The sequence below is a fragment of the Lygodium microphyllum genome, chromosome 26, assembly GCF_053477565.2.
Source record: "Lygodium microphyllum isolate KBCC chromosome 26, Lygodium_microphyllum_v1.1.10, whole genome shotgun sequence".
Classification (NCBI taxonomy): Eukaryota; Viridiplantae; Streptophyta; class Polypodiopsida; order Schizaeales; family Lygodiaceae; genus Lygodium; species Lygodium microphyllum.
In genome coordinates, this window is record NC_141160.1 from 71,557,164 (window position 1) to 71,581,382 (window position 24,219).

At 42.7% G+C, this 24,219-nt stretch overlaps 1 protein-coding gene across 5 annotated transcripts in view; it reads right to left on the reverse strand.

Annotated features, from left to right (window-relative positions):
- Positions 1–24,219, reverse strand: part of LOC148013394 (oxysterol-binding protein-related protein 1A-like) — a 96,141-nt gene that overhangs the window by 68,083 nt on the left and 3,839 nt on the right. For all 5 annotated transcript variants that reach the window (XM_087667493.1, XM_087667496.1, XM_087667494.1 and 2 more), the window contains exon 3: positions 13,457–13,544. In XM_087667493.1, coding sequence (XP_087523619.1) covers positions 13,457–13,544 — 88 coding nt within the window. The remainder of the gene's footprint in view (positions 1–13,456; positions 13,545–24,219) is intronic.

A 24,219-nucleotide genomic window follows, 5' to 3' on the forward strand; every position in this document is an offset into this window, starting at 1 on the left:
GGATTCTAGTTGTCATTAAGTGCCTATTTAGATACTAAGCAAAGCACCTTTTTCAAAAAAAGATCATGGTGACAAATATTCCGTATCCCCATGCTTACTATTGTTACCCAACCATTGTTATTTTAGATTTCTCTAATTGATAAACCAATATGTTCCCCAAAACTTTTTATCTTAGACAACTTCATTGAATGTAGACCATTTGTGTCACTTAACCAACCTCTAGAATATCGTTATTCCAATCAAGTATTTATCCATAGGTTTTAGACGATTTACTAGAAATTTTTATTAAAAAGAGGAGGCTAAACTATTGAACAAATTCAAGAATTAAGTTAGCACCCACGTATTATGGCCCATTCCATATTTCATTCACGAGATTAACGAGAATGCATCTAGATTGGGCATTCCTTCTCACTAGTAAATACATAATTCTTTTCACATTAGTCTACTAAAACCATTCAAGGATTACACTTATTCTACTAACCTATGACAAAGTCCAGATTTGAGATTTAGTATACAATTTATTTTTGTTAATAGTAAGATATTATAAGTGACTCTTATGGTATTTTTTTTAATATTCAAAAGTCTTTATTAGGCAAAAATGCTTAAGAATTACACATGTATACTAACAAAATCATTATTATTTTTAAAAAGTAAGTAAAAAATATTAACATTCAATATGAAAATTGAGTTTTACATTCAAGAGTCTAAATGGTACAGTGGCTTCAATGTGGAGGCATTTGCACTCCACAACAGGTTTCTTCGGCACCCGGTAACCCTTCTCTTTCCCGGCCTAGCGATAGAGTATCGCCAGTTGGTGGAAGACTTTGGACGGCTCTTCGGCACGGTCCTTCCCACGTCCTTCGCGGACACAGTGACAACCATAGGAGTCCCAAAGATATAGGTGGCAATGAAAGAGGTTAAAAATATCACACAGTTCCTAGAGATTGAGGCAGGCGGACACTCCTTTAGGCAGCAAGTCATTGTGACTAGGCAACCAGGGCAGTGTCTGCACTGCCATGACTTTGAGCATCAAGCAGCAGAGTGCACGCTTCGGTGCTAGGGTGGCTCCGCCGATAGGCCACAAGTGGATGCTGACAGTTTTACACGAGTATAGAGACGACAGAGAGGGAGACGGCAAGGGGGAGCGACGCAGGGAGCAGGTGGGCGAGCAACGCCCCCTCGCCAGAGCACTCCACAACCCCCTGCCCCTGCCCGTCCCACCCAGTAGGCTTTGGACACATACTCCCCACCGTTGTCAGAGCAAAGACACTTAAGTGTCTTATCAGTTTGATTCTCAACCAATGTCAAGAATTTTTGAAACTTGTCAAGCACTTTGTCCTTGCTACGAATAGGATAAAACCATACCTTCCGAATAGCATCATCGACAAATGTGACAAAGTATTTCTTTCCTCCTAGAGATAACCCTGGCATCTGACATATATCAGAATTGTGCTAACTCTAGAGACAAAGATTTCAGTGAAAGAAACTTTTTATGAGATGTCTGCGCATGCTTACCTGGTGGTGGCTTGCACACCCACTACTTGGGTATCCATGGTTCTACTCTGGTGGACATTGTTGTGTGTACTATGATGCGACATTATCATTGTATATTGTATTGTATCAGATCACCCATGATCTGAGAGAGGGTGTTAGCAGATTAGTCAACTCATAGTTGAGTCTGGACTTGTGGTACAGCAGGCTGGGCACAGAGACATTTTAGGCATTTTATTTGCCATTGTTTATTATGGTTTAGGCATTATTTGCAGCCAGTCGACCTGCATTTAATGTTGGCCGACCAGTCATATTTTAGGCATTTATTTGTCCTATATATTGTCTGGCTCCCTCATTTATTCATTCATCACTGGACGTTCTTAGAGAGAGGGAGCAAGTGCCAGTGTCTCCACAGCCAGTGACTCACATTGTATCTGTACTATCTTATGTTTGGTATATGGATTCCATTTCCCGAGCATACATCTGAGTTCTCATCTGTATTGTGTTATCTCTTTCTTTTCTTTTGTCTTGTGTTCAGCAATTTATTTCAGCACATGTTTATGCTTCCACTGCCGCACCACTTCTGACAAGTTTTCATACCACCTTTGGTGATTGGAAAATGGAAGATCTGTAAGGGATATAGGATTATTGCCAGAGGTTGCAAGAGTGATACTTTGTATCCACTTCATGTATCTAGTATGCATGACCATGTTGTCACCGTGACGAAGCAGCCAAGTGTTTCCTTGTGGCATTGTGACAGCAAGGGGATAAAGAGGGAGCTCACTGCCCCTCATAATCCACCCCAAAATGGAGTTGCAAAGCGCATGAATCAGACCATACAGGATAAGGTCCATACGATGCTGTCTCATGCTACATTACCCCATGGCTTTTGGGCAAAGCTGTTATGACAACCGTTCATCTGATTAACACGTCACCGAACAGGTCTTTGGGGGGGAGTCCCTCGGGAAGAGTGGTCGGGCAAGCCACCTTCTTATGCTCATTTGCAAGTGTTTAGTTGCAAGGCTTTTGTGCACACACGAAAAGAAGAACACAGCAAACTAGAACCAAAGTCCTGTAAATGCATATTCCTAGGATACGGTGACAAGGGTGAGATGGGGTATAGACTTTGGGATCCCGAGAAAAGAAAGATAGTATACAGTAATGACGTCATCTTTCGTGAAGATTGCATGCATAGGCAACCCGAGAAGATTGAGTAAGCTAGAAGGGTTGTTTTCAAGGAGGATATACCTTTTAGACAATCATTTGTGCCAGTGGACAGCAGCATATACCTGCGCTGTAAATACTCCTGAAAATGCAGGAAATGGTGCTGGAAATGACCAGTAGGGTATTGCCCATGATACACCACAGTTTCAGCCTGAAAACATGCAGTTAGGACAGCCTGAACTGTCAGGACAGCATGCTGGAATTTCAGGTCAGCAACTTGTATATGCAGAATTACAGGCCCGTATTTCAGGACAGTAACATATAAATGCAGATTTGCAGGCCCAACAGCCATCAAATGCAAATGCTGAGCCTTCACTCCGTAGGTAGACTCTACCATTGAGACCATCTGACTAGTTTGTTCCTAATGCACAGTATGCTACAGATTATGTCATGTTGACAAATTGTGGTGAGCCATCATGCTTCAAGGAAGCAATGACTACACCGGACAGGAAGAAATGGTCAAGGCCATGCTGTTGGAAATGGAATCACCTGATAAGAATGGTACTTGGGACTTGGTGCAGCTGCCTAAAGGGCACAAAACTCTTCCGTGCAAGTGGGCTTACAAGATGAAGGTCACTTCCGGTTCTTCACCAAAGTACAAAGCACGGTTGGTTGCAAAGGGGTACAAGCAAGAACATGGAATTGACTTTGATGAGATCTTCTCTCTTATAGTCAAGATGACTACCTTGAGAACCATTTTGGGCTTGGTTGCAGCTGAGGATATGGAGCTCATACAAATGGATGTAAAGACTGCATTTTTACATGGTGATCTGCATGAGGACATATATATGCAATAGCCTAAGGGTTTTGTTGCTAAAGGCAAAGAGAAGATGGTCTGTAAACTAAAACGGAGTTTGTATGGGCAAGTTGATCATTGCTTGTACACCAAGAAGGCAACAGATGGCAACCTGATTATCTTGGTTCTGTATGTTGATGACATGCTGATTGCTGGCAAGGATACTTATGCCTTGGATTCATTGAAGCAAAGTCTTCATGGTAGCTTTGACATGAAGGATCTTGGTGATGTCAATCATATTCTTGGGATGCATATACTCAGAGATAGATCGAAGGGGTTACTCTATCTATCTCAGCAGGAGTATGTATCCAAGATTTTGCAGTGTTTCAATATGGAGGGGGGGAAAGCAATCGGAGTTCCATTGCCTCCATATGTGAAACGCAGTGCAGAGGACAGCCCTACATCTGATGATAAAAAAGGCTGAAATGGCCAAGATTTCGTATGCTTCAGCTATTGGCAGTTTGATGTATACTATGGTTGCTACACGTCCTAACATTGCCTTTGCAATGGGAGTGGTTAGCAGGTACATGGCAAACCCTGGAAAAGAAGCATTGAGAAGCAGTGAAAGGTATTATGAGATACCTCGAGGGCACAAAGGATTTGTGCATCTGCTTTGGTAAGCGAAAGGCATCTGTCCATTGGCTTTATGGATGCGGACTATACTAGACATGCAGACTGCAGGAAGTCCACTACATGGTATGTGTTTAACTTCACAGGGGGATCTGTCTCTTGGATATCCATGCTGCAGACGTGTGTTGCACTGTCTACTACAGAGGCAAAGTATGTGGCCGCCACTGAGGCATGCAAAGAGGCCTTATGACTGTCACGTTTGGTTGCTAAGCTTGGGATTACTGAGGTTCATGTCCTCCACTATGATAGTCAGAGTGATATCATGTTAGCATGGAACCCTGTCTTTCATCCAAAGACAAAACACATACAAGTGAAGTATCATTTCATCAGAGAGGTACTTGACAGCAAGAGCATTGAGCTAGTCAAGGTGCACAATGATGATAACCCTGCAGACCTTCTCACGAAGGGTCTTCCAACAAAGAGGTTTGCCCATTGCCGGCAGATGATGGGTATTGGATAGGTATAGTCTCTTCAACTTTGTACATACTTAGACTTAGCTGATTCTTTTCCTCTACCTTTGGGCACATTGCCTTTAGGGGGGGAGGTTGTTGGAATAAAGGGCAATGCCTGTGTCCGCCCGTAAGGGCCAAGTTGTACATAGTACATATACCTATCTAAAACATTATTAAGGTACACTCTTCAGTACCACAAATCGTGTGTCTCTATCTCTTCTCTCTCTTTCAACCTGCATCTCTACACAGAAGCTCCATTGCAGCTACCTCAACACTTTCATGCCAAATTTCTCATAGACAATATGGACAAAAGGGCATTGCCATAGATGGGAACTCACAACTAGCATTACTACTTGGTACATATGGATAGCCAAATGTAGCGATTTTTTGGACATAACTACTACAAAGACTCTCTCCAAGATTTGGACAAAGATTGCCTATACTCTTTATGGGAGATGGGAGAGAATACACGGTAGTTCAGAGACTATGAGAAAGAGCAAGATGCTTTTCTCAAGACATGGGACTCTGGCAGATGTTACCTCTTCCAGACCCACACGGTCTAGCATTATAGACCTCCTGGTTGGCTATTCACTTAAAGCTTTGTAATAGATTCCCCTTGTTATATAATTTTTGATATGGAAGTCCCTTATAGGGCAGCTTTGTACTTGGATTTTTTGCCTTGGAACATTTTGTTCTAAGGTTTGTTAATAGACTTTTTACTTTTCTCTGGAAGAAAAAACATTGCCACGGGGTATTATCACCCCCTGCCATCCCAAGAACTAAAGATTAGATTCAGTACAGCTGACAAGGAAGGATTTCAGAGCATTGACATGGAGGCCAAAGGCATGGCTAAAGAGATTCCAAACATCCAATTTCTAATGGAAATTATCCCTTTCTGCATTGAGGATCATGAACGTGTCGTCTACTAACAATTGGGCAACAAAATGCTGTCCAAAAGGAAGGGACAAACCAAATAGCCACCCAGTGGCTACCATGTGGGATAACATGGTAAGCACTAGATGAGTTGCTAGAGCAAAGAACAAAGGACTCAAAGGGAAGCCCTGTCTGATTGAGCGTGCGAGGGGAATGGGATCAGTGACACCACCATTTGACATGACCCGGGAGAATGCATCAGCACTAATCGTGTATATCAACTGAGATATACATGGTCCGAAACCCATGATGTGCATAAGCTCTGCAAGAAAGGACCAGTCCAAATAATCAAATGCATTTTCCAAATCTAGATGTACTAATACCACCCCTTGGTTAGAATGCTTGGCATAGTCAATCCCCATCTACACATTCAGTACATTATGCAAAATGTTTTTGCCCTTCATGAATCCATATTGATTGGGGTGCACAATGTCAAGGAGACACTTGTGGAGGCAATTGGCCAAAACTTTCGAGAAATTTTTATACATTCACCCCATTAGGGAGATGGGTCTCCAATGTTTCAACAATGAAGGACAAGGCATTTTTGCAATCAATTTAATAACTCCCTCCTTCCATGATGCTGGTATAACTCCCGTTTCCCAAACTTGTTGGCATGTGGCAGTTAAGGGTTTCAGCAAATGAGTGGCGTAAGTGTCAAAAAACTAATTATTGAGGCCATCCCAACCAAGACTTTTATTGATGGGTAAATGCAATAATACATCCATAACCTTATTCTCATAAATGTCACTTTCCAAGGCAATATGGATGTCTCGTAAAACCTAGACATTGAGCAAAGGATAAAAAGCCACATGTGCAACAGAGATTTGTGCATAGAGGGTCTGAGTTGAGCCAAGAAGATCCAAAAAATAACTTTGGTACATTCGCACAAGAGTTTGCGGATTCGTAACTGTGTATTCCTTTGGATATTGGAGTCTAACCATATTTTCCCAAGTGGGGGAAGGGTGCAAACCCTGAAAGAATTTATGAGTTTGACAGGAGGTATCTTGCAAGTTTTCAGTAAAAGATTTATGTTAGCCTACTGGTAAGATCTCAACTGAAACTGCTGAATATGGTTGATAAGACTCATAGCCAACAGAAGCAAAAACCTATCATCCTGTAACTCAAGAAGCAAGGAGCAACCAAATCTAGTAATTCTTATGCCATCTGTTGATGTTGTCTGCAAAGGGAGGCATGGTGAATGCCATATTGCTCAGCAATCCTTTGCATATTACTAATCAATAGCTCAAGGAGCAACTACCTCCCAATGGAAAATTTCACAAGCAATCGAGCAATCGTCCCATGTAACCATTAAAAACAAGGTGTTTCAAGTAGAATGAATCGAAGTGCAAAGAAAGCCTACACAAGAATTGCACAAAAGCACAACAATCTGTGCAAACATCTCAAACTGCAAGGGAAAATGATCCAATAAGGCATATTGTTGCAGGACTCACATGTCTAGGACCTCCGGCAAAAAGACATTATCATGCATCACACACACACACACACACACACACACACACACACACACACACACACACACACACATATATATGATCTAGTTTATCATGTAGTTGTATGCTGTGCCGAATGAAAAGTAAATCTTGGATCCGATGGGCACAACCAGGACCAAAGGTCTTGTTTAAGAACATTCAACGCAAGCTCTTGCCAAACCCGATTCTCAAGAGCATCTATCACTAATTGCTCAAAATTAGACTACGATGAGTCAACACACGTGTTAAAATCTCCCATCAGCAAACATGATCTACGAAGTGTTAAAGAGGCTATCAATCAACCCCATAGATCACATCTACATAAGGGATCATTCAAAGCATAGAGACTGACCAACCATAGGACCTCCCTATCAAGCAAAATTTCAACCATCAAAAAATGGCCATGTACATCATTCTTGACAAGGACCAGCTGAAATCACACATGGATCACCATGAGTGCACCGGAGTAATGTCATGAAGAGCCCCTAGCATAAAACAAACAAAAACCATAACACCATGACTCATGTTCAAGGGTGCACAAGACATCCCATTAATTATCATGCAAGATGCACCACATGTCATGCTCCTTACTGTGTGAGCGAATTCCACACACATTTCAAGTAGTAATTCTCATATGCAACCAAGGAAAAGATCAGGGCCAATGTTGATTATGCCTTGATTTAACTTTTTCTGCTAATAGCTTAAGAGTTTCCTCATCAAAGAAATCAGCCAACACTGCAAATGAGTTCAAAAGCTAACTTCCTGATTTGGAGGTAGAGGAATCATTTCCCTTCTTTGGAATGGACCGTGGATAAGGACGATCCCATGGAGTGATCACCTTATCTGGTGTATCAAAGGCAAGTGCAGCCGGAGGGTCTTTAAAATGGTCCATAGGGTTTTTCACAGCAGAAGGATTCCACAGGCCAAAAGAGACTATGCCATTAGATAAACGCACCATGGGCGGCTTATCTGTTCTACACACAAAGGTGCACAAGGAATCTTGAGCAAGACTAGACTCAGCAATCAAAATGTCCACATTAATCTTTTTTCTTCTTTTAGAGTGAACATCCACCCCAACCTTGTTCTAGTTCATCCGAAGTCTACATAGGCTTTTCCCCCTTGTCTACATTTACCAATGCTAGAGTATCATCATCCTTAAGGCTTTTAGTCATGAGATCCTCCTCAACAACCAGGGTGGTCCCAACCTTTGGAGATGCATGCTTTCTGAGCACTCAACCATGAAATGTCCCACCTTCCCACAAGGGAAACAATGACCAGAGAAAATGCCCCATTTCAAACGAAAATGCAAAGATGACATTCCACGACAATTCAGCCTTAACCAATTAGGTCTCTTTCGAGTAGTATCCCACAGCATACACACACAGTTACAATTCATGGCCCTCAAGTTGGGAGACACCAAGATCATACAAATAGCTGCCATAGCTTCCTTTAGTAAAGGCCAATACACAATAGGACATGCCTTCACCTCCACCCAAACAGGGCATTCCTGTTGGGGTAAGTGCTAGAGTAAGTGCTAGAAGTCAGCCATTAGTCTCCATGGTACAACATGAGCAAGACGTTGATTAAAGAATAAAGACACCTTTGCCAAAGAGGTTATCATGGAGCGTCGATGATTTGAACATTACTTCTTGAAATCCCCATGGTCCCACAAAAATTTCCCCACAGAGTTGCCCAAGACCATTGAATGCAACCATTGGTGGATCCTTGAAAGCACCAGGACTTTGCCCGTGAAGAAAAAGATGACCCCTCTTTTGTAAAAGGCTGAAATAGAATGCAACATTCTCTTTGTATCAATCATGGGATTTAAAACCTCATACTCATCCTGATTAGAGAATTCTTCATGATTGTGCTGAATGTAATCACCCAAAAAAGTATTGGCAAACTCCAATAAGTGCTCCCGAGTCCCAATCTAGGTCTTGAGATTCCTTAGTAGCAGATGTGACCTGCGCATAGGACAGCACCTGATGGTCAAGCGGTGGAACTTCTTCCATCAAAGCATCAGAAGCTTATTTGTTGTGCTTGACTGGTGGCTGCACATTAGTTAGGACCAGGCAGAACCTCAGAGCACAGGACCACCATCTCAGTATAGGGAACCATTTCTTCCCCTTCCTCAGCATCCGAATCAGGACCCAAAGCTTCCACCACTTGGTCAATAAAAGCAATTCAACTCTGGCATGTCTGCTGCAGCAAAGATTGACAGCACTATATGCCCCTTTCTGTGTCCACCTAAGGCCACACAACCACAAAATTGGGTCCCCATAAAACAGTACCGGTCCACAGGTGTGACCGGTGAAACACAAAGGATGAAGAATCCTTGTAGCAGGCGATTCCTGCTGTATCTTGCTGCCTGTCTCTCGCACTCTCATTGCTGTTTCCTGTTCTGCATAGCAGAGTATGGGCCTGACATAGGACCAGCAGGTGGCCGAAATAGGCCTGTACAGCCTGCAGACAGCCGCACAGAGCTGTGTAGACCACACAATCTGGGTCAGAGAATTGCCTGCTCATGACCTGAATAGAGTCATGCAGGTTGCAGACACAATTTTGATTCCTATGAAGTCTTGCACATTGTTGAAGGTTCCACTGCAAAGCAATGCGATGATAGATCTAGCTGGCCTCAGGCAGGGTGCAGGGTCGTAGGTCCTGCAGGCATCTCCATCTCCGAACACTCTCCTCCCTCACTCTTTTTTTCCCGTAATCCTCTCTCTCTCTCTCTCTCTCTCTCTCTCTCTCTCTCTCTCTCTCTGTGCCCCAAGCATTAAGATTCAAGCTCTCACGTCACAGAGACGAATATCATGCTTTGAGAGTGAGGATCCTATATATATAGAGCTAGTATTGAAGGAGATGGGACTCGATAGGATGTTACAACACACACACACACACACACACACACACACACACACATACTCACTTTTTTCCCCCAAAATGGGTAATTTATATTATAGCAAATCACAAAAGGCTTACAAAATTCAGATGACATGAAAGATATAAAAAGTCATGGCAAAGAAGCAGAAGATATTGCCGTATGCCAATGAGCCAAATGCTTCCTAGGGAGAATATCAGCATGCTGCACAAGATCTAACTGCCAATGTAGAAGACCCTTACGTTTGGCTATGTGTCCCTAGATGCCTATGGAAAAATCAAAGATGAAAGCATTCCAAGTGATCCAATTATGCCAACAGCCCCAAAATCTGAAAAAATGGAACAAGACCTTCATATCTGGCTGCATCAGGGTGGGATATTTGACCTTGGCAAAAGCCATCAAAAGGGCACAGCGATAGAACAACAATTGCTTGTAAATATCTATCGAAAGAGCCCAAATTTTCCTAGCCAAAGGGTGGGAAATAAATTGAGGATGCAAAGATTCCAATGTCCATGCTGGTTGTACAGAAAAAGCAATTGTCATTTGAGATTTGGCACTTAGAAAGGGGCCAAAGCGAGGGGAAGCCCACCAATGATCAATCTCCAAAGAAAGACCTTGCATTTGAACGCGGTCTTGTTCAACCATCCTTCCATCACTGTCATTTTCCACCAAGCCTTGGATTTATGCATGCCCCAAATTGCATTGGCTTTAGTAACCAACCAATGCTTATCCTTAATCAAGAGATGATATACCTAGTTAGCTAAAGCCTTTTGAAGACAAAGGCCGCTAGCAAGATCCCAATCTTGCCAAGGGCAATCCAAGCCAAGTGTGGGAAAAGGCTATATAGGCTACAACAATCTTTCAATCTGACCCCATAAGTATCCAGGAGGAATCCAGAAAGTCTGCTGGTCGTATGGAAAGCCATTAGGCCCCTACAACTCATCAAAGTGGCATCCGCAACAACAAAAGACAAACCCAAGCATGCCATATGATTAAACTTGGTAGTGTCCTCTTGTTTCCCGTCCCAAGAGAGCAGCCATGACACCATCAACAATTCCAACCAAAAGGACTTTGCCTCCAAATAATCCTCTACAGGATGCCAAAGGGCCTTCTAAAGAAGGAGCCTCCAAGAAGAATGGAGGAGGATGTGGAAAAGTGAGCATCAAAACTAAGAATGTGCCACCATGATGCTTGTATGTGTTCCAGAACTCTGCGGAGCATTCTTCACTTGGCTGCCTTTGCCCTTCTGTCTAGCCATAAAAGCCTGCTCAGAGGCTATAGCATCCACACCACTATTCCTCCATGTTTGCTCCTCCTCTAGAAGCAAACTGACTAACTGAAGAAAAGTGATTGGCTATGCGGCAATCCTCATTGTGAGGTTTAAGGCCGTATGAAAAGCCAAGTAAGAAGGAGGTAATGAGTTCAAAGTGGTGGATATCATCTGTGCATCCGAATAGTACTCATCAACATTCATGAGTTGCTCTCGCAAGTCCTGAATTTTGTTCAAGTGATCCTGAATAGAATCACCTTCATCCATTTTCAATGTTTCTAGCTCTTTCTTTAAGAAAGAGATGCGAGTCCCATTCTTGCCTACAAACATCTGCTCCAAAGTTAGCCAAGCTTCTCGTGAAGAAGCTGCTGAACGAATGTGGAGGATGATTGACCGCTGAACTGCCAATGCAATCAGCGACAAAGCCTGTGCATCCCATGTATCCCATGCTTTTTTAGTTGTTGTTCTTTGGGAAAGTGGGTGAAGTAGAGCAGGCTGAGGTGCCTGTGGTCCACGTCCTCCTGGAGGAGGAGTAGCTGGAGCCACAACTCCAGGTCGAGCTTCTTCTCCACTGACATAATCCCAAAGTTTTTGGCCACAAGTACATTCTTCATCATGAAGGACCAAAGTGAATAGTTATTTCCATCCAATCTGTCCTCCTTGGATACATAGGTAAAAACATCTCCTCCCTGATTTGCCATGATTTTTCAATTACCAAAAATGCAAAAGAGCAATGTTGAAGCTGAACTTCACTAGAAATCTGAAAATTTCCAGAAATTGCAGGAAATAACTTTCTGCAATTAGTATACAGAGGTGCACTCTGTCAAAATTGTCTGTTATGCACACAGTCCAACGTGCAATCAGTGTTCAGCAACACTGTACCAGCAAAATCCCCAAAATTTCTTGCCTCAAATGAGTTCAAAACAGTCTTTCTGTGACTGTAGCTGCAGTTCATATGCCAATGTCCTCAAAAAACATAAAAGCCCCAAAATGTCTGATAAATTTGGCCAGAAATTTTCATTCAATGTGTCCCAGACACGTTAGTGAATGCTGTGCCTGCTGCTGCGTGGGAATCTCCTCTTCCAAAAATTTACTAGAATGAAAGGATTAAGAAAAAAAAATTATAAAAAAAAACCTGACGGGCTGTTGTTGACGTGGCGCAGCAGCACACAGCGGACAGGAGGCGAGCTGGTGTGGCGTGACAAACAGCACAGAAGCACAGTCGACGGGCGGCTGTCTGGCGGCGCTTCAGACGCAAAGTAGCTAACGGCTGTCTGGCGGCAGTTCAGACAACTGACTGGTTGACGTGCTGTCTGGCCCTGACAACTGACGGCTGATGGGCTGTCTGGCGGCACGCCCTGACGAACTGACGGGCTGTCTGGCGGGACAGTTTGGACTGACCAGAGACGCAGGTAACTGAAGACTGGCCGGGCACGCGTGACGAGCAGGGTACTGACGATGCAGGCAAAAGAGCAGGGTACTCCTGAAGGTTGAGGCTGGACCTGAGCAGAGAGTCCCGAATGCTGAACGGAGCTGAGCTAAACAGAGCCAATGCTGCTCTGATACCAAATGTGAGAGTGGAGGTAGGATCGAAGCTCAGCACAGAAAACAGTAGACAGTAGAGAGTGAAGCACGACACCCAATGCAATAGACTGAAAGAGTGTTAACTGAAAGTACAAGGTACAACCCTTAAACCTTAGGGTTGTAGGGGGTTGTTCACACCCGAACACGATAAGTGCCCGTAAGTGTGTGTCATAAGCACATACGAAATAATACCATAAGTCTGGGGGAAAAAACCTCTCCTACCGAGAGTAAAAAGTGCCCCAGTGTCCTATCCTATTGATCACCGACACTCCGATGTGAGCATAGGCGTAAGTGAGGCGTGAGTGAAATACCCAACATGTTCCTGGAGATACACTCCTTGCCCAACTTCTTCCAATGGCCATCATGATTGTAAGACTTCCCATCAAAATTTTCAGACCTGTTTCTAGCATTAATGTGTAAACAATAGGCCATCCACTCTTATGTTGCAAAAAAGCAAGCAGATTAATTATTTAAACCAGTCTGCCCTTGAATATCAAATACTTCTTTCAGTTATTGAAGCATTAGGAGAAAAAGTGTAACTTCAGCATGAAGCAACAGTAGGAAGCAAGGAGGGGAATCTGAACATTTCAAAAAATTAGGATGCAACACTTAGCCTACTTGAAATCCATTGCATCTCATGGTAACCAACTGCATAAACATACAAACTTCTCATGTGGTAAATTCCTTACAGTATATGTACTGTACCTTGTCCATGCAAACCAAGGACATAATCAGCACTACCTTTGCTTTGCCTTTCATCAATAACAGTAGTCTCCAGCTCCAATTTTTCACCCTACAGAGGGTAAAGTTAAAGATTCGCAATGAAGAAGCAACAGTAAACAACTGAAAAAGCTCAAGTTGCCTTGTTCCAACAATCTCACTGTACAAAAAACAGATTAATGAAACTCTATTCACAACATCTTTAATCTCCACATCACCTACAAGTAGCCTATATGCATGGACATGTATATAAACATAGAGGGCCACACCTTTACATCCAGAAAAACTTTGTGGCATGTTACCACAAGTAGGTGCACACAAGGTATACAAATTAGAATGGCATATTTTCGAAGATGAAACCTCACTAAACATGTAGCTGTGTTGTAGATATATGCATGTGTCTATTTTCAACCTTTTATGCATATGTGCATGCCATACATGTATAGGTATTCACCAATAGAGGCTTAAGTGTATGTCTCTTCTTATCTAGGTTGATAGGAAGGCTTCTAGTGAATATTTTCAATCATAAGATTACTTCCATTGTGCATCAACTACTAGTGTAAGACACTAGGTCCATCACACCAGTCAAGAAGATATGACAACCCAAAAGGCAGAAGAGATCCTCAAATCTTATTACACAAGATATGAGTCACACAAGGTGTAGGGTTCAACACCCCAGCTCAAACCAACACTCTTCACTTCAAATCCTCAAAAGCCAGCTTAATATCCTATCCAGGACAGGTCTTCTATGCCAACCATGATGTGCCACAAACCAGCCTTGAACTATCTTCAACCGTGATCAAGCCACAAACACTCCAGTCTGCCTCAATCTACAAACAATCTGACTTGTTGGCAAGACTTTTCCATGCTCAATTACAAGGCATGCTCCAACACCTCAAGCTCAAACCAGCACTCTTCACTTCAAATCCTCAAAGCTGGCTAACTATCCTATCCGGAACAGGTCTTCTATGCCAGCGACAATCTGCCACAGACAAGCATTGAACCATGATCAAGCCACAAACACTCCAGTCTGCCTCAATCTACGGGCAATCTGACTTGTTGGTAAGGCTCTTCCATGCTCATTGTAAGGCATGAACACTTATGAAGATGATGTTGTAGGCATCCCTTCAAATGAAAATCCCATCATTATATAGCATGATTGCTTTTTACCTCATCAAGTCAATTGCTCACCCAGGATCCCAAGCAACTACTACACTTCTTGCCACAAATTCACCTATCTATTTATCATACTTCTACATCAGCACCCTTGTCACATGACTATCCTTTATGGAGATCCTGCCATCAATAATTTATTCCCACCAAAAAAAAGCACTAAGACCCATTCACCTGGGCTACCAGAGATAAGATATCCATTGCCTCTATGATCCTTGTAAGCCCTTGGGCAATCCAAAAGTGACACCCTTGGTCCAAGTAGGACCTTTTGGGTAAATGAGAGCAGAGTTATACTCTCTCTCTCCCCCCTTTTTTGGGCCCAAAAACCCATGCCAAGAAATCGGATGCTAACAAGGAAAGAAAAGAACCCACCAAAAGATTGATAACCACTACCTTAGTGCACTACCACAATTACGTATGAGACCTCTTAGCCCAAGTCCACTTCAATCAATCCAAGGATCCAAGTAGATAGTTGTTCTTAACTACTAAATCCACCATATCAATAGCTACTACTATTTGGCCCCCTCCCCCTCAGTCAATATCATCATCATCCACTTGCAGATTCTCAATGCAAGTCTTGCTAGAGAGAGGGAGCCAGTGCCAGTGCCCACACAACCAGTGACTCACTCTTGTATGTGACTATCTCATGTTTGGTATATGACTTCCATTTCGAGATTATCTCTCTGAGTCCTTCCTTTGCGGTGTTCTTTTGTTTTCTCTTTTCTCGTGTTGTGCAGTCTATTAAAGCAATCTTCTACACTTCCATCACTGCATCCCTCGAAATGGTATCAGATGACTGCATTTAATGCCTTATCTGTTTTGCCGTTTGATCTGCAGCTGCTGTGTTTTCTGCATTTAATGCTTGTGCAGCTTGTGCAGACTAGGTGATACGTTTTTCAGCCTTCATACACTGACTATCTCAGATCTTGCAGCTGTTTTCTCATTAGCCCCCTTGAACTCGTCATCCATGCAATTTGTGTTGTCTTGGGCTGTTCTCTCTCTATTCTTTATTTTCTCTTCCTATCCTCTCCAAAAGGCGCCTCTCTGTTGTTCTACTGATGACAAATTCATGGCCCTAATTACTTAACATGGAGTGCTATTACTGAAAGCATGGTTTGTGCAAAAGCAGTTATGGTACTTGTTTTCTCGAGTTATTGAGTGTCCTCAGCCTCACACTCCTCTTCCGGATGATTGGGACTACGACCACCATGAGGAAGTTGTGGTTACATGCAAATTCAATGATGCCCGTGCTTATTTTTCTCTTCTCTGATGTATCTCTAAAGAGGTTCTACCGGCGATCACCTCCTGCAATACAGCTTCAACGGTATGGGGGAAGCTTCAAACGTTGTATGAGGCTCCCTTGACCATGCGTACAGTTACCCTCTATGGCCAACTCCAACAAATGAAGCTCAAACCAAAGGCTACTATCCAATCATTCTTACTTCATGTTACATAGATATAGGATTAGCTTCCACATGCAATTTGCACTTCTAGAGGCTCATCTTGTTGAAACTATACTCTATAAGCTCCCTCCGAAGTTTGATGGAGTCGCCACTGCTTTGCAGGCCCAAACATCATCAATGCTAGTGAGCTTTACCCATATGTCATCGATGTTGCTTGAGCATGAGTCGTCTTTGCAGTTACAAGGGAGGCTTCCATCTCAATATGGTGGCTCCAATAAGGCATTTGCAACTTTAGAGCAAGGTGATAGGAAGAAATCGAAGGCATAATGCTATCATTGTGGTAAGAAGGAACATTTGGGCAAGGATTGTAAGAAGTTAGTAGTTTCAAGGAAGAAGAAGGAGAAAAAGAAGACGCAAGATACGGACTCCTCTGCCAAGTCATCCTCCTCCTCCAACTCCAACTCGGATCTTCCAGCCAAGGCGAAGGCCAAGGTGCAGAAGGGCTCATCTTCTTCAAATTGAGGGAAGGGCCTAGCTGCCCCTCCTAGCAGCTTTCAAGTATAGGTGATGCAATCATCCCTCACAACTCTCCAATGGTAGAGAGAGTGTGTGAGAAGGGCTTACCTATATAGGTGTACATTTGCACATGATCCAAAGAGGGGCTTCTCTAATACATCAACTGAAGTTTGGCAGTTTTTCCCAATCCTCAAGCTGGGATTGACTTCCAAGTTCATGATGGGTTATTCCTTGACAGAGAGCGAGATTGGCTCCTTATCCGAGCTCACGTGAGAGGACACTTTGGCAATTTGGCCAAAGGTGAGGAATCCATGGTCACGTATACTTAAAAGCATTTTGGGCAAGTTGATCATGTAAAATACTACAAGGCATTGTTGAGAGACACAGAGAATTGCTATGATTCTCCTCTCTTTTCAAGTTCTAATAAGATTGATATCGACATCAAGTTCTCTCCAAGGCACCTTGGTCGAAGATTCAGATGTTGTACGAGGCACCTTCCACCATGCATGGAGTGACCCTTTATGGATAGCTTCAATAGATAAAATTTGAGTCTAAGGATACCATTCAATCATTTTTGCTCCGTATTACATAGGTATAAGACCAGCTTCGACGCATGCAGTCTACCCTTTGAGAGGCACATCTCATGGAAACTATACTCTAGAAGCTTCCCCCAGAGTTTGATGGAGTGGCAAATGCTTTGAGGGCATAAACACCATCTACACCTGTGAGCTTTACACGTATGTCCTCAATGTTGCTTGAGCATGAGGCATCTTTGCATTTACAAGGGAGGCTTCCATCTCATTATGGAGATTCCAACGAGGCCTTTACAGCTTCTCAGAGAGGTGACAAGAAGAAGTCGAAGACCCAATGTTATCACTCTGGTAAGAAGGGGCACTTGTGGAAGGACTACAAGGAGTTAGCAGCCTCACACAAGAACAAGGAGAAGAAGAAAAAGCGGAATGAGGACCCCTACGACAAGTCATCCTCTTCCTCACACTCAACTCTGATCCTCCGGCCAAGAAGAAGTCTAAGGCATGTAAGAGGTCCACTTCTTCAAACCAAGGGAAGGGCTTGACTGTCCCTTCCTCTACTACTTTCCAGTCCAATTGATGTGGTCATCCCTCGCAACTCTCTAGCACCAAAGAGGGAGTATGAGAGGGTGGTGAGATGGGGCTATTGAGCCTCATCTATATAGGTATACAAGTGCACAAGTTTCATAGAGGAAGATCCCTAACACATCGACCAAAGTCTGGAAGGTTCAAATCCTAAGCTAGGATTGACATCCAGGTTCATGATGGGCTATTATTTGACAAAGAGCGAGATTGGCTCTTAGTTTGAGCTCACATGAGGAGACACTTTGGCAATCTTGACCAAAGGCGAGGAATTCATGGTCACATATGTTCAGAGGCATTTTTAACAAGATAGTCTTGTATGCCACTACAAGACATTGTCGATGGACACAAAGATCTGTTATGAATCCCCTCTATTTTTAGGAGCCAGTATAATCGACATCAATATCAAGTTCTCTCTGAGACACCTTGGTGGTGGCTTGATCATCCACTGCTTGGGTATCCATGATTCTACTCTAGTGGTTCTTTGTTGTATGGACTAGATTAGCCTTTATCATTGTATCATTGTATTGTATCAGATCACCCATGATCTAAGAGAGAGTGTTAGCAGTCCAAAAAACTCATGTGTGGGTCTAATCTATGTCGGGCATGGCTAGGCTATTTAGGTATTTTATTATTGTTATTATGATGCTTATTTTGGACATTTTATGCTGGCCGACCTGCCCCTATTTTGCCATTATTTTCTTCTTTATATACACGGCTCCCTCCTCATTTAGTTACATCATCACCTACTACAAGTTCTATGGAGAGAGGGAGCCGGTATCAATGCCTTGGAGCAAGAGACCCACTATTGTACGCATCTTTCTCATGTTTGGTATATGCATTCCATTTCCCAAGCATATCTCTGAGTTCTCTTCCTTTGCAATGTTCTTCTATTTTCTTCCTTTTATGTCTTGTGTTCAGCAATTTATTTCAGTGCTTGTCTATGCTTCTATTGCTACACCACTTCTGATAATTTGGACTATACATAGATGAGATATCTAACTACATTGATAAAGGATGTGGAGCTGGATCTAGCCTTGTTGGAGTGTTAATACCAATACTATAATACCAATGATATTGTACACATTTCAAACTCACCAAAGGGCTTACAACATCACTTGGATGCACTATATACCTTTTGCAAAGATAGAGATCTCATAGTGAATCTTGGAAACCAAAGTCATGGCATTCAACACCTCAGTAGTATGGATGATCCAATCTATATATCAATTCACACTTGGGCAAAATATAGTGGAGCATGTGAGAGAATATGTATACCTGGGAGCCACTTTATCTCACCCAAGATTTTCACTAAGGGGGGCAATTGAGGCCCAGTTGGCGCGAGGATATGCAACACTAGGAGCCCTTGAGAGCCAATGTACCCATATACAATTTTAGGAACCTCGCACCAAACTATGGTTGTTTGACACACTAGTCACACCTACTCTTCTGTATGGAGCGAATGTTTGGGGTTGCAACTTATATCACAAATGATTGAGCCCACTCACTAACCTGATTGGCCTAGAGAGAGACCATTATGATGGTTGAGCCCGCATAGAGAGACCATTGGTGATGATGATATCATGCATGATCAGGAGTAAGTCCCTCCACCCCACTCCCTATCATCAAAGCAAAGTTAGGGGTAGCATCTACGGTTGTGGAGGCACTCTTTAGCGCATTGACTTTCTTACACAAGATATGGGAGCTCTTGTGCCACAAATATCCCAGATTGGCATTGACTTCCTCTGAACAGCTAGCAAAGGCAAGTGAGAGGGACTATTAGTACTCACAAACGGCCACTTGGATGAGCTTACATGGGCTAGACATCAACCAACTCCCGCCCTTGACCATAGTTGGACTGTCCTCCACTTCCTCTCAATCGATCTAAGCTAAATTTAGTCATTAGGGCCAATGTCCTAAGGGTTGAGAAAGGGAGGGTTGGGACAGGGAGAACTTGGATCCAGCTATCACTCCCTCTAGGACTAAAGATGGAATTTTACTGAAGCCACTTCCTACACCTCTTTGAGGATGGATTTATTATCCTACCACAGTATATGGACACGCAACTCTCCCATAGTATGCAGGCTATTATTGGACAAATGCGCATCTCCTCCCATTAGTTGAGGATAGAGACACACAAATGGATAGATATTCCAACAGAGAATAAGATATGCCAACTTTGTGACTAAGAGCCTAAGACGGAGGAGCACTACATATGCAGATGTACAGTGTACTATGACATGCAGGGAAGGTATCACTACCTTTTCCGTGAGGGCTTTGGACCTCTTCATTGTGTTATGGAGTATGAGGACCAATGATGTTTAGGGCTTTTCTTCCTAGGGTTCCAAAGATGCCACATAGCACTACTACAAGACAAGAGACCACATGCACTACTAGCTCAACAAACACACATGCATCTCGCTAGACTACCCCTACTCCACGCCATGGAGTCACACTAGAAAGGGCCATTGCACTTTGTCGAGCACGATGACCTTGACCACACAGCCAACGATTGAGAAGCCCATACTATAGTCAAATCAAATCCATCATTACAAGACACAGGAGACTCACCCCTCGATACATTAGCAAGGCAGCCCTAGATTACATCATGGTTGGGATGATGGGATCATGTGTTGATCTTGACATTTAGAGAGGAGCTACTATAGCTAGACACTTTAGATATTTAGTTTTTTAGACATAGAGATCTTTAGATATTAGCCTTATACTAGGATGCATTTTTCTTTCACTTTCATGATGAGATGACATTGGACAAAGATATACTTTGGTTTTGTCTCATAGGCCACATTGGCCTTTTTTAAACATTAATATATATTTTCTCCTCCCTCCCCCCCCCCCTCTCTCTCTCTCTCTCTACACATACATACATACATACATATATCCTCTTCTCACATTATCCCTTTGTGTGTGTGCGTGTACGCGTGCTTAGCAACATATGGAAGACAAAAACTTGAATTTTCAAATTACAATGGACCTCATAGCTAAGCTTTATATAGCCTTCGATCATCTCTTCGTTCAACGAGCTTTGTGGTACCTTGTGCAAGCTTTGCTCAGTTCATCTTCATGATTGATTCAATGCAAGATTTAGGGATTAAAATCATGGCTTTGCGGCTTGTGCTTTGGGTATGAGGATGCTCGTGTTGAGTAGCTTTCAAATGAAAATAATGGCATCATTGGTGACAGAGGTGACAACTCCCTAGATGACGTGCACAACCGGTAGCAATTTTGCCTTTAACTTTTGTTTTAAAAAATTATTAAGGTTGTTACTGTTTTTTTTTTAAGAAAATATTCATTAAGCTTTACACCTATATAGAGCTTACACTTACGTCTAGGTCCAGTAAAAGTCTACACCCAGCATGACCTACTTCTACATCTAGCCTAGCCTATATCTACGTCTAGCCTAACCTATGCTTAGCCTACTTCTACGTCTAACCTGGACTACATCTAGTGTAGTCCACATGGCCTACTTCTACATCTAGCCTAGCCTATATCTACATCTAGCCTAACCTATACCTAGCCTATGTCTAGTGTAGTCTACATCTAAACCTAGCCTAGACTACACCTAAGGCTAGCCTAGACCTATATCTGTCTCCTACATCTATTTCTACCCTAGCCTATGCATAGCCTAGCCTAGCCTATATCTATGTTCATGGTGCATGCTAAATCCCTATCCAAAAGTTATCCATGAAATTCTTTGAGAACCCTAGGATGAGTTTCACCAATCAATAAAGAAAGAGTTGGAATATGCTTTAGTAGGTAGCGAGTGTGTAAAGACCAATGTACGCAATCTGCATGCCTACCATTTTGACATCAAAAAGTTGTAAAGGATAGTGAAGAAAATGGCTGCCTGCTACACAAATATGTGTGCCCATAAAAAAGGCATCCCTTTGAGGACCAATGACAGTGTGTAACTTTCAGTTTGTGTATGGTTTCTAGATTGATATTTTGTTGCCATGCATGGGATCTTTAAACAATATTGCATGAGGAGGCTTCATTTGTTGTTCTCTAATCATACAATTAAGGAAAGAAATAAAAACTGTTTGTAACGTGTCCACTAGAATTATCTAGGACACGTCTTGGCAGTCCATCGGAAAGGATGTCTAGAAAACTCCGCCCGGCACTCCCATGGAATGTTACGGCTTTTGCAATCTAGGTCTTCCCGCGTCTGCCACGTAGCGGAAGTATCCTGGCCGTTTCCCACTTAGGATCGACCGGAATTAGGGTTTTCCTGTTTGGTCATTAGCTAACAACAACTAGCGTCAGACCCGATCGAACTACTTTACGCAGAAACGCCAGGTCTGAAGCGGATTCACGCTGCACTTGGTTCAAGGAGAATGGGAAACGAGAGGGATGCAAGGCTCAACCTCTCTGCCATAAGGCATAGTCCCATTCTGTTCCCCTAAAACAGCGTAAATCGGGTAAGACGTAACTCTAGGTTATCGCTCTCATTATTCGCTTTGATAATGATGATCATCCCGCTGTTCTTCGAGATTTTTGAGAAAAGTCCCCGGCTAACCGGGACCACCCAACCGTAGGACGGACCCATGGCCCATCCTCCGCACTTTCCTCAGTTTGTTTTAGTTATGTAATTATCTAACACATTTAATTTGACATATAGCAATCAGCTTCTTTAATTAATCCTGTTAAGCACTGGTTCCTTCACGTAATCTTATCACGTGACATAGAAAAACAATATCAGACAAATTCTTTATTATCATTTCATCATTTTATCTTTGAAATACAAGGAGTTCCGCCCGTAGGCTTGTCCATAATCTGCCCGAAGGCTATCCAGTAATCCGCCAGGGATCACTATTCCAAGCTTCTGCCCGTAGACTAGTATGCAGGCCTCGAGATCCAATCCCGAGTCACGTTAGCCTCTTGTGCAGGACCCGGAAGGCAAGGGATTTACGGCCAGAGCCCCCCCTGGCACCCAAGCGTCCTCCTGCTCCAAGTAGAGCTCAACGGAAAGACCTCTCGCGGCGGGTTTGGTCCACGTTCCCGGCGCGGTCAACAACCCCCTTGGTTAGGGTCAAGCAGACAGTCGGGGGTAACTGAAGCTGCCTCTCCCTTTAGGCTTTCAACCTGAAGCATTAGATATCATTTCATCCTTTAGTTCTTTGAGCAAACAATGCAAACAGTGCTTCCTAAACTGTTACAAGCACAATCAATTCCAGTGGTCGTTTAATTTGCCAACTGTTAAGGAGTGAATCCTTCTCTCCGAATGCATCCAGCATTCGATTTGGGATCAATTTGACTTCGCAAGATTCCCAAGGGTTTGTTTATTCACCCTTTTGTCCTTGGGTTAGGGATATACCCTGTTAACCCAACTTAACCAATACCTTAGGTTCTATTAATAGTAAATCCTGGCGACCATGTCGCTCCAATTTATTGATTAATCATTTGCTTCCAAGCAAATACCTAACTTTCCTTTACTTGGCAATTTTTCCCCATGATTACTCATTCTCTTGCAAGTTAAACTTGCACAAGAGCTTGCCAACCCCATTTCAAGAAATGGCAAAACTCTCTTGTGAACAAATCACAAGTCTATGCGACGTTGCAACTTTTTGCACAAGTGTCGCATCTATTCCATGGGATCGTTTCACCCATTGAATGGCGTTTTCTGGTCACGGAATTATCTCCAGACGAGAAGCAGGGTTTAGGGTGTCTTCTTACCCAACCTATTACTAATTACACTAGGCCGACAACGTTTGGTCCTAGGAATTCCAACTCAATCCGAGTTTCCTCATTTGAACGAGTGATCCTTAGGGTAGAAACCTTAGATCGTTTTATGCATGAGCGTCCAATTGTCCCTACATTCCGTGAATGTGGGTAGGACCTTTGGTTTAAGGGTTCGTCTTGGTAACAAGTGCGTGAAACTAGGTCAAGTCCTTAATGTGCTAAACTCTAGCTAGCACTTGGAGCATATTGTATCGATTTAACCATCTAAATGAGTCCTTTGCGGTTTAGGTGTTTTGGGTAAATCAATTTACTTGTCTTACGACAAGGACGAGCCATTCCTAAAGATATTGTCTTGATCTAAGAGGGGAAAGACTAGTTGCATTACGTCATAACTTACGTAAGCACGCGATTCATTTTCTCTAGATTTGCAATCCCTAATTTTTCTTGTTAAGACCAAGCACATGATAAATTCGCATAACTTCCATTGGTCCTACTAGGGCATGTATTCACGACTCATGCTACTAAGCTTTAAAGTTTTTATGTTTAAACAAACCATGCAGCCTTTCCCTAACTTCATTTTTTTTTAATGAAATATTCGAACGCACTGATTGAGCATTACGCAATCTCGACTTTGTAATGATAGTCATTAGTTGTTCTAGATTCGTTACTTTGCAATGCACTGAAGCAACTTGCTATAGACATCTTTCATTCCTTCCATTGAAACATACAAATGACCGATCTTCGATCATGTGTTACTTCCTTTAAAATAGCCAAAGTATTTCAATCGCAAAAGTGCATCCTAGTTCCATAAATTAACCATGCATAATTGCAATACTTTGACGTGAAT